Here is a 13,082-nt window from a genome sequence, read left to right as displayed (position 1 = left end):
AGCTAAAACCATTCTCGCATCTTCACCGTTTAACAATAGCATCAACAAAATCAAGATATATTCTTCTTGACAATGATTATTATATATTCTTCTTATTTTGTGATTGATCAATTACCGGTTTGATCTTAAGCTCTTAGAATGATCGGACCAATTGTCGTCCTCTTTATTTTACATTTTCTTTTCCTTTCTTATTATACAAAACTTGATCTAATTCAATATCAGAATGGGATGACGAAAGACAATATGATTGTCTGTTCATGTTTCCATTTATTAATTCTTTAGGAGTAGATGTTTAATTGTATTTCATTGTCGATTGTTATTGAAAATCAGTGTTAGCGGGTAAGAGAAGAATTTTGTAAGTTATAGTGGTAGTTATAGTAGAAGAAGTTTTGATTGGTGTTTGGACTTTGGAGGAGATCTGATGGGGGTAATTACCTTCTATTTCATCTTCTCCTTTGGTAGATTTATTGTTTCTCTAAGTTGGCCGTGGGATTATGTATAAAATTATTATTTCTCCGAGTTGGTTCACAGTTTTGGGCGTGTTAATGTTCCGGTGTTTGGGGGTACAAAAATCGAGCAGAGCTGATGGGGTAGATAGATAAGTGTTGGGGGTATGCAGATAAAGAGGTACCATTAATATTTTCTGGGATATATAAAGGAACACCCTTTCTATATACATCTGGGTTAAAGGTCATTGTCTTTATAATAAGTACAATTGGCAATTATTAATTTCCAGTGCTTCCCAATCAAGAAACTGCAAGATAACATTTTTATTATCCAGTTTAACAATGAAGGTGGAAACATCCATGATATAGCGAACACAAAATATAAACTTATAGGATATTCACCCTGAACTGAAAGTGTATTGGAGGAAGACGTTTATGAGATTTTTTCCTGCATCGCAGAAAATACTTGTACATTCTTCTTATGACAACTATCCTGCTCATCAATTATAACAGGATAAAGACGGAGATCTAAATGTACAAGAATGACCTGAAATGCACCCAAACAGGAGCATATCCCACCTAAGGGTCCAAACAAATCAACTCTGAGATGAGCCAAATGACAGGATCCTAACATGGTCTACCATAAGGGTAACCATGAAAATCAACTCTTCCACAAAAGATGAGCCAAATGACATCCAATATGAAAGGCTATCATGTATGCAAATAGTCCGGAACTTAAAGACATTTAATCTGAGATGAAGTGTATCAGCCACATGCCTGTATTCTTATTTCAAATTCAATAATCAAGTTAATGTCATAACAACAACAATATATTAGAAGATTAATAACCCGCGGAAAGTCTAAGTCCACCGAGATAAAAGCCTTGATCCATTCTCATGACCTCTGAGACTAATATGTTTATTGACAGGATAACATATTTTTCCTTGATACTGTAAAAAATGCAAACAAAACCATCATTAGTAGCACTAAAACGACAACCAAAAAATAAAAGATATACAACTTCGAGATATACAACTTCAAAACACTACTACGCCAAAAATACAGATAAAACTTATTGTTAAACACACCATTATTGTTAAACAAATTCAAACTCGTCCGTCTCTTTTCCATAGTTCAAACTAATAATCAAGCACCCTCTTAATTAAGCTCACGTTAAGCACCATGTTATTTGTTAGAAAAAATTCTTTTTTTTTGATGAAGCATCTTAGAGGGTAAATTAGATACTGACCATCTTCACTGTTGAAACTCAATATCTCTGTGGGTGATACGAATCCTGGCTCCAAAATCACAAGTCGTCGTGAATCAACCAAAAATAAAACCTGTTCCATCAAAACAATTATCTGAGAGCGATATGAATTCTTTATCACAAATATTAGAAAAATAGAATCTCAAATATCAAGCAATTATTTTTCGATCAAATAATAGTAGTAAATAAAAAGATTTAATCGAAAAAGAAAAAAAAATCACAAAAAAAAGAAAAAAAGGAATTTTAACAAACTGCCACACTTCCAATTTCATGTTTCAAAAACTGCCACCGTTTTTTCCAAAGTTTATTAAATGCCACAACTGTTAGTGTTTCCGTCCGAACCCACCTAATTGGTCAAAAGTTCGCTGAACAGGTCAATATTCTTACACCTGTCTATATATCGACGGCTCAAGAATAGCATCACGAGATTATTACACGTGGCAGTGTGTTAATTTACTATCCTATCCTTCACGGAATGAAACTACAGCAAGGATTTTACTTTCTCATTCATTTCGTTCTCTCCGTGTCTCTCTTTTCCAGCGGAGAAACATAGGTTAAAGAAAACTAGGGTTCTACAGAGGGATTTGGTTTAGTTTGTGAATCTGAGTGAAGGGTTTTGTAAAGTTCAAGATGAAGAAGAAAAAGAACGGGAAGAACAACCAGTTGTATGTTTTACTAAAATCCTAACTTCGTTTTTTTCAATTTCTGAAGAAACCCATCTCCTTTTTCATCCTTTTTTGTCTTCTTTTCATTTTGTTACTTAAATCGATGTTGTTGCATGTTAGGGTTTTGAATCTAAGCATGAGTTGTTGTTTGGTTTGTTTTCTGATTTAGTTAGGGTTAAATTTTCTCTGAAATTTTTCTGTAATTTTTAATTAGGGTTTGATGGTTTCAGTAAAGTTCATAGTGAATCGAAGCATGAGTTCAATTTCTGAAGTTCATTTGTTTACTTATGATGCAGTGATGAAACATATTATCCATATAGATACATCAGCGTGTTGGTTATGAACAGTAATATGACTTTGTTCTTCCCTCACATGGATAGAGAAAAAATTGACCTCAAGGAATTTGAGCATATGTTGCGTGTTAAGTTGCGCCTAACTGAAAATGAAATTCCTAGTTTATATTGGATGATATAACCATGTTTGCCTGAGATTATGGATAGTAATGAGGACTTATTTAAGTTCTGGGAGCATGCAATACCTGATGATAGAGGATTTATATGTTTACATTTGAAGATATTAAATTCTGAATTCGGTAATGACAATGACTTCATCGAGGCTGCAATGGAACAACCAGTGACAGTAATTGATGAGACTCCAAAGAAGTCCCATAAGAGGATTGCTAAAAAAGCCAGTTTCAAAGGAAAAGTCTGTAAGGAGATCACCAGAAAAGACTGTAAGGAGATCACCAAGGTTGCAAGCTCAGTCAAAGTTTGAAAACTCAAATGGAGGAGTATCTAGGAAATTGTTTGTGGATCTGTTAAATGAAATGGAATCTCAGGGTTATTCTTGCGTTAGTCAAGCCAGTGTTGTGGGTTCTAGCAGTGTACCCATTCAAGTGACTGAAAACTTTAACCATGATTACTGGGTTGATGCAGTCAAGAATACTGATACAGTGAACCAGATTGATGCAGTGAACAACAATGATGCAGGGTCAGTAGTGATGATGATGAGGAGAATGTGGTGTTAGAGAACACTACTGTGGATGAATATCACCCCATTGAAGACCCAAATGCTCCACCAATATATGACAGTGATGAAGAGGATGATATTGATTATGAAGATATTGTCAAGACATATAAAGTTGGAGATGAAAGTAGTGATTCAAGCAGCGGTGAAGAAGATGATGAAGAAGGTATTGAAGTATTAACCTTTTGATGTTTATTACTTATTGTCTATTTCCCCTTTCTTTAAATGTACCAACACTTTGATGTTTATAACTTATTGTGTATTTCCCCTTGTTAACATGCTGTATGTGCATTGAAACTGCTGAGGCCAAACTGGAAAGAGTAAGTGGTTTGTATTATTCAATTACTTTTTTTTGTATTATTCATTTACTTTTGTTTTTGTAAGTGGTTTGTATTATTTATTGTTCCTTGTACACTTACAGACCTTTGTTTTATTGATTGAACAATTATTATGCTCCTTACTATTCTGTGGAGTATTATAGGACCACATATGCAAATGATGTCACACCCTTAGAAGACATAACTGAATGGGTATGGGAAGATAAGGTAGATTTATAAACTTTATTGAATGTGGTGCATTTACTTTTCAAGATATTAATTATTTATTTTTATCTTTTCCCTATTTAAGAATCAAACCCTTTAGGGTTTCATTACTTTAACTTTCTCATTTGTTTTATCTTCTTCTGGCAGGCAACCATGAACGTCAACGTAAACCCTCCTCCTTATCAGAGAAAAACTGGAAGACCAGCAAAGAAGAGGAAGAGAAGTTATGATGAACCTGAAATTGTGGTGAAGAAAAGGAAGTGTGGAAAATGTGGATCTATTGCTGGCCACAACAAGAGAACCTGTGCTGGTGGTGATGTTGGTAAAAACCAAACTGGATTCAAGCCAAGCACTGAGTATGATGCTGCAAAATGCACCTTCACACAGAGAGATCAGCCTGAAAGTAGCACTGCAAGGGGTAAAGCCAAGGTGAACAGATCCAGAGGTACATCATTTTTTGTTGGTGGGTCATCTGTAGGACCTAGCACTCAAGGAAGACCAGTAGAAGGACCTAACACTCATGGATCTACACAAGATAATCAAAATTTCAGTCAGAATTTTGCTGGTATTGGATCTGTCAGTCAACATCTTTCTGTCACAAAGGGAAAGCAAACCAAGGCTAAGAAGACTAGGAAGTAGAAGTGTGTGTGCTTTATTGTTTGTTTTAGATATGTTGTGGACAAGTATCTAATTGATGGTTAGTTTTTTTGGTTGCTTTAGACACTGATTCTGGTCTGGACATGTATATGTACCAGAAATCAGTTTTATTTTGATGGGATAATCTTGCTTTATGAATGAAAATATATTAGTTAGAACTAATTTTCAGATTACATGTTAATTGTCTTTTCAAGTTAATTTTTACATATTCTCAGATGCATTGTTCTTTGTAGCATTCTTGTTTATGCAGTGGGCATTCATTGTAGCAATGGCTCTCTTCTTCGAAAGCGCAGCAACAGTTCTCTTTAAGTAGCTTGATGATCTTGGATTTGAGTGGATCAATGGCAGAAAAGTAAGGAGAAATAGGAATAGGATTCAGGTTAACTCGTTTTCTTCACTGCACCGAGTCGCGAGTTAACTCTCTGCTCAATCACTGGCTAACTCGTTCCAGTTACTGATTCATGGGCTTCAATGTCATTTTACGTTGCTGATTTAATGCCACATATGCACTAACGGATACTAACGCCAGTTAATTGTTTTCTCAAAAAAACGTGACGGAAAAAGTCAAGAGTGTGGCATTTAATAAACTTTGAAAAAAACGGTGACATTTTCTTAAACATGAAATAGGAAGTGTGGCACTTTATTAAAATCCCCAAAGAAAAACTACCTCTTGATACGATGAACCGGTCGGCGTGGAGAAACCATTAAGCATACTTGGAACATGGATCCTTATAAAGACACATAGTGGGAATCGTATGGAAATTTTAAGCAGATTCTCCAAGAAATCCCGTTAAAGTGAGGCAGTTGTATTCAAAGTAGAGAAGTAGCGACAATCTAACCACATATGCTAAACAAAGACAATTTAATATCAGACGAAGCATCATAAAACCCACACCCTAAAATAAAAAAATCCCCAAGAAAAATCAAGCTTGGGAGCAAAGAAGCGGCGTTGATACTGAGGCTCGGCTTGTTCTCTTGTTATATACATGGAGCTAACAATAATTTTTGGAACTTAACCTTATATTTACCAATGAAGAAAATCTAAAAAGATCATTCTGACTCTGTCTTTGGTGTATATTTAGGAAATATTCAGATTTCTAATATCCTTGATTTGCAGTATTAAAGTTTATATTATTTTGTCCCTAATCTATGACTTTTATTTTTTTTCGGAAATAATATCATTCGATATTTTTTTTTTTTGGATAACCACAATCTACATTACCTAATAAAAAACGTTGAGCATATAGAAACAGATTTATTTTATTTTGTTATTTTTGTTAATGTTTTTTATGTAAGGAATAATATTGAGGAAAATAATTGTGAAACTGGTTCATTGTGGCTATTGCAATTTCATCCAATGTTTTTTATTTTTCTCGTTCTCAAAATTTTGTTAAATATCATGCATTGTTTGTCACGATTTTTTATTAATGATTTTGTCCTTCGAATATTGTATATGATTAATCGCCATTACTTTTTCTTTGCGCAAGAGGAAGCATGTTTAATCTATGGTAAGCATCAGTAACTCTATGCATTTTGATATTAAATCTTAATTACTGATATAAATATGATCAATCTTTTTTTTCTTCTTTATTTCATCGGAATTGTCGTTCGTTTTATTTCAGGCTCTTTTTATTGTAGTTAAAATTAATTGACAAACCCCACCCTAAATAATAAGAAGCAAAAGACGAAAGAACGAAACCCTAGAAGTAAAAGAAACATGCAAAGTCTGTCTTTTGGTCGAGTGCTTGATATAGAGAATCAACAAAGCCACAATTTCTATAAATAGTAGTAGTGATATATTATTATATCAACCAATATATTAAAATTTATAAATTTTCTAAAATTTGGGATAACTACAATAATTTTAGACATCACATTCACTCGGTCAAAAAAACACATGATGAAGCTAATATGAAAAATCACAAAAAAACCATAGGGAAAAAACCGTAGGGAAATATAAGTAACGAATATTAATATGAAAAAGGAATCCCTTATCTTATCAGTTCATAAGACGAAACAAACAACTGCACAACGATTAAATTGTTTCTCTATATGATAGATCACACAACAACAACAAAACAACAAAAAATACATAACAGAAGGGTCAAAAACATAAAAAAGCATAGGTAAATATAAGCAACGAATATAACTATTGAAAAAGAGTTCCTTACCTTAATGATACTGAAGAAGAAAAAACCAACGTCGTGAATGACCAAAGCCTTTCCGATCTAGTAGATCACACAACAACAACGACAACAAAAACCAAAGCATGTTTAAATCATAGAAAACCATAGGGAAACACAACAAACAAAGATAATCGTAGATTAGAATAAAATTTCATGTTCCTCACCTTACCGATTTAGAAAAAGGAGAAAATAACCGCACGGACGATGAACATAAGTATTCCATAAATAAAAACCAGAGATTTTGGTAATAATATCAATTGAAATTTTCATAACAAAATAATTTTTGATAATTTCCCATGGAAAATTTTGTTACTCAAAACGCAGATTCTACAAAACAAAATATCAAACTGATCACCTCGTCTTTACACGACATCATTGAATGTTGATTTATCGCCAGTAAAGCAAAGAGAAGCACAACCAACATCTGCAAGCGAAAAACCAAACACCATCATAAAGATCTAATATTCATTAATATTATTATTAACAACAATAAAAATATGAATAAAAAAGCAAGAAGAAAAAACCCTGGCGGGAAAAAACTCACCACAAAAATAACGTGACCCTAACCTTGCTCGAGCATTTTATATAGATATCATGAGCATGAAATTTCCAGAAAAAACAAATCACGAAATAGGTAAAACAACATTTTATTTAAGTAATAAAATCGTGTTAGCCATCAAAATCTTTAAAATTTGGACATCTATATTATCTCCATATCATCATAATTAGTTGTTGGAAACATTTTAGTATACAAAATATGGTGTATATCGAGACATAGAAAATTAAAAATCCACCTTATTTAATTAATTTTTTTTTTGTATCATTTTGTTTTAATTATGGTATATTGCTCTAATCAATATTTGCTCCCATTTTTCTGTTTCAAATTCTAACGATTGCTTAATTTTTTTGTTGTCGAACATGATCAACAATAAAGTTATTCGCAAGAGAGACACATCGTACGATCGAAAGGTTAGTACCCACGACCAATTTAATCACTTTTTCTAATGTTTCTCATCATCGGAAGTGTAATATTCATTGAGAATAACTTATTCGTTAGTTTCAATTTGATTTTAATTGATAGAACAAAGTTGTAATTAAGAAAAGGGAGATTCGAAGAATTGTAACAGGGCATTGGACATTTTTTTTTATTCATTAATCTTATGATCAATGATGTGATTGATTGCTTGATTACTTTTGTGATTGATGCATGATTAATTTAGTTTTTGGGTGAAACCGTGAATGCATTATGCATGACTTAATTATTTTTGGTAATATTTTATTCTTTGAGATAAATTCTCATTGGCAACAAAAAATATGTTTCCAAAAAAAAGAAAAAATCGTTTTCAAGATTTTGTTATCCGAGACAAGAAGATTTTTTCAAGATTTAGTTATTTTATTTTTAGAAAAATAATTTTATTAGTTTAAATTCAATATTTTATTACCAAAAAAAGTAAATGATGGGACAGAGTCAATCGGAGCTAGAATCAACCAGAAGTTAGAAGTTAGAATCAACGTGGAGCTCCGGTGAATGAGAACGCTTAAAAGAATCCGTTATTATATAGAGAATGTTCCTCCTGATTTTTATTTTTATTTTTTTTAAGCTTCTCGTGATATAATTGATATTGTTAGGAAGGTCTATCGCTTGTATTTGGTTTCTGCTAATGAGATTTCTTCTAAGTTTGAATTAAAAGAAAAAAGAGCTGGTCAACGCTTTTTACAGCTTTGGCTTGTATTCACATGGACAAGTCAATTTCAAATCACTTCACTAGTAAGCTTTGGCTTGAATTAATGAAGGTGGCAATTATAGTTCCTTCTTCTGTTTATGTATCTTTTAATTAGGTTCTCAAATAAAATGGTGATGGAATTTTGACAATTTTATGTATTATGGTTACATAATACTACTAATAATATGTGCATACAGTATCTCATTCCATGTATCAGGAACTCCCGGTAAACACCAATGTATACAGTCCGCAAAAGTCTTTGGATCAGATTTCTGTTCACTTGTTAACAACTTCCCTCCTCGTTCAGTATACACTGACGTGTGACCATCCTTGCGATATTCAGAAAGTTGGGTAATATTCAGCAGAGTTACTTCTATCTTCAATTCATTTATGACATCTTTCAAAACTCTGACGATGTCAAGATTTGAACCAGTTCCCCAGTATGAACCTTGTATTGGATAAGCTTCAGTGAAACAGTTTTCATCACTTCCCGCCCTCCATTCCCAACTCCTATACAACCAAAAATTCATTATTATTTACAGTATAAAATACCCACCACCGCTTCTTACATTTGGTCACAGTTTCAATTCAGATCAACTTACCACAAATGTGTTGGTGATGAACTCATGAAAAAGACCTTTTGACTGCGGGGATCAATCTTTGATTCAATCCAATTTGCCCAAGTTTTTAATGCTAATCTATACGCAGTCGTAACATTGTACTCTTTTACATTTTCTAGAGGACCATTTCTATTGAACCCAAACAATAGAGAAAAATAGGAAAACAATTAGATCATCCAATATAATAAAGCACCGACTTAACAATTGTGTGTTCATAAGACGGTGTTCTTGTATAAAAAGAAAAAGAAGTTTTCTGCTGTAAATAAAGTTAGACTTTTGTTAAAGGGAAAGCAAAAATGGATCCGAGGAGACTAACTCATCCTAGTCAATATATTCATCCGAGTAAGACCAAAATATCCATACTAAATTCACCTATTAACCATGCCACCCATTTTTAAAGCTATTCCACCACCACTGATGACCAAAACAAACGGGAAAAAAGAAAACTCATATGATGACTTCTTCCTGTTCTTAATGATGCGCAAAACAGATCTTTAAAATCAAATAAATAAGTAAAACAACCAACAAACCCATAATATATATATAGATGTTTATGTAAACCTAAATCATTAAAACATCAAACGGGAGGAAGAAAGACCTCAACTGTAAAAACTAAAAGCAAAATATATATGCAATTATGCATCAATCAAACCATGCACATCAAACATCGTTTCTTATCAAGGACAAAGATTAAAATCGTTAAGATTCAAGGTCATGATTTGAATACTTAATCATTGAAATATTTGGAAGAGGAGAATTTCATAAACAAGGGAAAAGGAAACCTCTGCTATTAATGTTCGTAAAGGTGTTCAGATCATTCCTAATACAGAAAACCGCGCATCGATTTTTTCTTTCGGCCATAATTGATTTTGTCACCGGTGGAGTAGATGGCGGCGTTTCGGTGGTGGAATTGTCAGGGAAATCGTTATAAGTTTTGTGCGGTAGATGCTAGCATTTAGTAAGGGTAGTTTGGTGTGACACGGTAAAAAAATATTGACTAGGTCTGAGTTGTCGAGTTGACTACAATTGTTGCTCTTCCTCTAACAAAAATCTAAAGTTATGACAACTTACGTTGCATTGATTATAGGCTTGTACATCCACCAAACATAACTCTCGAAAACAAGAAAATCGACTCCTTCCCAATGTTGACTATGTTTAGCAACCGAGTTCAGATGTACAAGCCTCTTCTGCACAGTGTGCTTAACTGCATGATCTGAATTTGATTCCACGATAAAGGGAGCCCAATAAAATTCTATTGTTGCATTATAATCCTGCAATTCAATATTTTTGAATAGAAAAAAACGGTCAAATTAACATTTTAAATTAATCTACGCTGACTCGATTTCAGAAATTGAGAGAATGCATTTACGTAGAGACTATCCTGATTCTATCAAAGTACACTAGGAACATATGTACCTCAGCTTTGAATATCTTTCTTGGAGGAATTCTGTGAATGGACTTCTTTCCGTCAGGAATGGCTGATTGTATAAGACATACCATTGACTCCCATTGACTTCTTTGTATTGAATCTCCTATAAACATTAATCTTTTGTTCCTCAAAACCTCCAACAATTGTACAGCATCAAACCTAATCATAAGCCAGCACCAAGAAAAACTTCATTAGAAGGGGACCGTGAAAAACATTTGGTGGAACTCACCTATATATGTTACGTACTGTTAGCCTCTGGTTCAGTAGGCATGGCTAATGTGCAACATTATTTCGGCCAAGAAAAGACTTTGGTCGTGACAGAATGCACGCGGCATCTAGTACAAGTCTAGACATGACTTGGATATACTGCACACAACATCACTGGGACGTGATGCAATGATACTGCGATCCTACATAAGGCCTCATCTATACCATAAATGATTGCGAAATTGGATATCTTGAGTAAAAACTAAACAAATTTAAGTACCCAAATATAAAATAACAAAAAATGAATCTTTCTGACCTTGGTAAGTCACAAGATCTCGGTTTCCATCTCCAATTTTGATAAAGAGAATCAGGTCTTCCATTCTTCTGGCAAGTCACTTGTTTGGTTAAGTAAGGGCAACTCTGTTCACTATACAAAGGATATGAAGCATTATCTAAAACCCATTCCCCGTCAAAAACATTATTGCATTGATCCATAAAAGTACCTTGGTCTAGAATGTTAGTACTACTCGACGATAACATCCAATCTCTGCCCTCTTTTCCCCATGCTGAGATTTGTCGATCTAACTCAGAAAATTGGCTGTTGGTTCTTGACCGAAAATTCTCTAAACCCAGCCGTGTAGTTCCGATAACAAAAAGAGAAACTAAAGCGCAAGGGAAGAGAGTTAAAATCTTACGATCTGATCTAGAGAAAGAAGAAGAAGACTGTCGTTGTGTCATGATCTTCTAGGTAACTTAGAAGTTTGTTGAATTTTGTATGTGGTTATCAGTTTAATGCACGCATATATGAGTGTATCATGAAATATAATGGTTTGCTTTGAGGTAGTCCATGCAACTAACGGTTGGTGACAATTCAAAAAAGAAGGTAACGGTTGGTAAAGTTGGGCCTGCACCAGTTTTACTCTCAAGACCCATTACGAAATCGGTCGTTTTTCTAATGGTCCTGGCCGTCCAGTAGGGATGGCAATTCGTCTCACCCAAACCCATTCCCTTGGGGACCCGTCCTTATTGGTTAGGATTTTACCCGATTAAACAGGGAATCAGACGGGTACGGGGAATCCCCGAAAGCAGTGATGCAGGGATAAGTCGGGGATGGGATTCAAGGTCCCCACCCCATACCCGCCCCATATCATAACCTATTATATCTAGGGTCTAGGCTTTTATAATAAAAATGTATTGATATCGCTTTTGTTTATTATTTAATTGTGGTATTTAACTGTGGATCAATTATTTTCTTTATTTTTCAGTTTTAATTGGTTATTACTAGATTACTTCTGCAGCAGTGAAGGCCGACCAAAAATTATGCAAAACTTTTTTTAAGGTCAAGCACACATGATTAGAAGAAAAAATAGAACTACAAATATTTCTAGCTAAAATGTTTAATTGGAAGTAGGGCTGCACAACGGGTAGGGTGGATAGGATATGGCCTATACCCGCCACCCTACCCGTTTACCGGCGGTTAAGAAAATTTTTACCCGCCACCCTACCCGCCAAATAATGGATAGGGTAGGATACGGTTAAAAAAACTGGCGGGTAGGGTAGGGTTGGCGGGTAGGAGTAGGGTATGTGCACTTCTAGATAGGGTGGGTAGGATATGACCTATACCCGCCACCCTACCCGTTTACTGGCGGTTAAGAAAATCTTTACCCGCCACCCTACCCGCCAAATAGTGGATAGGATAGGATACGGTTAAAAAACTGGCGGGTAGGGTAGGGTTGGCGGGTAAGGATAGGGTATGTGCACCCTAATTGGAAGTTGGTTGGGTGATTATAGCGACTTGAAAATTTATGGGTATCAGTTTTTTTCACAGAATATTTTCACCTAAAACTGTAGCATCCTCTTTGAGCCAACGTAACGTCACCACAAAAAAAAAAAATTGGCACGTTAAACAAATTGACTGGTTTATGATGACTCTACTCTTCCATGTAGAGTAGATATGATCTAAATTTGATGTGATCTGATAGATATGATTACGTTGAAAGCTAACCATGTGGCAACCATAACAAACACGTGGAAAGCATGCCTTTTGTTAAGATGAATTTAAGCTAAAAATATACCATCTAGACGTAAATATTTCTTCTCTTCCACCGCCACTACTACTTTTGTTCGCTTCAATTTTTCAAAATTTTATCTTTTGAATGTTTCTCTTGTATATGCGATGAGCATCTACTGCCTGGGTCTAGCTACAATTTACTGAGTGAATGCAGATAATTTAGTTGTTGACTAAGTTCAACAAGCTGTCCAGTTATGCATCAAAGCAATTGAAGACCAAGTTCAAGTTTTAAGACCAAGTTC

General features: G+C 34.3%; 2 protein-coding genes across 2 annotated transcripts; one reads left to right on the top strand and one right to left on the bottom strand.

Moving 5' to 3' along the window:
- Positions 1-2,870: 2,870 nt before the first annotated feature.
- On the top strand, positions 2,871-4,719 carry LOC113354336. Its single transcript, XM_026597696.1, has 5 exons — positions 2,871-3,083; positions 3,217-3,368; positions 3,470-3,578; positions 3,878-3,949; positions 4,094-4,719. The coding sequence occupies exons 1-5, from the start codon at positions 2,871-2,873 to the stop codon at positions 4,583-4,585; spliced, it is 1,038 nt and encodes a 345-aa protein (XP_026453481.1). The 3' UTR covers positions 4,586-4,719.
- A 3,859-nt stretch (positions 4,720-8,578) lies between these two features.
- LOC113308385 (protein trichome birefringence-like 31) lies at positions 8,579-11,540 on the bottom strand. Its single transcript, XM_026556851.1, has 5 exons — positions 11,086-11,540; positions 10,550-10,721; positions 10,205-10,404; positions 9,116-9,262; positions 8,579-9,023 (listed from the first exon to the last, which is right to left on the bottom strand). The coding sequence occupies exons 1-5, from the start codon at positions 11,505-11,507 to the stop codon at positions 8,678-8,680; spliced, it is 1,287 nt and encodes a 428-aa protein (XP_026412636.1). The 5' UTR covers positions 11,508-11,540; the 3' UTR covers positions 8,579-8,677.
- Positions 11,541-13,082: the final 1,542 nt, after the last annotated feature.

This window comes from Papaver somniferum, chromosome 1 (assembly GCF_003573695.1).
Source record: "Papaver somniferum cultivar HN1 chromosome 1, ASM357369v1, whole genome shotgun sequence".
Classification (NCBI taxonomy): domain Eukaryota; kingdom Viridiplantae; phylum Streptophyta; class Magnoliopsida; order Ranunculales; family Papaveraceae; genus Papaver; species Papaver somniferum.
This window is presented reverse-complemented; position numbering and strand designations above follow the sequence as displayed.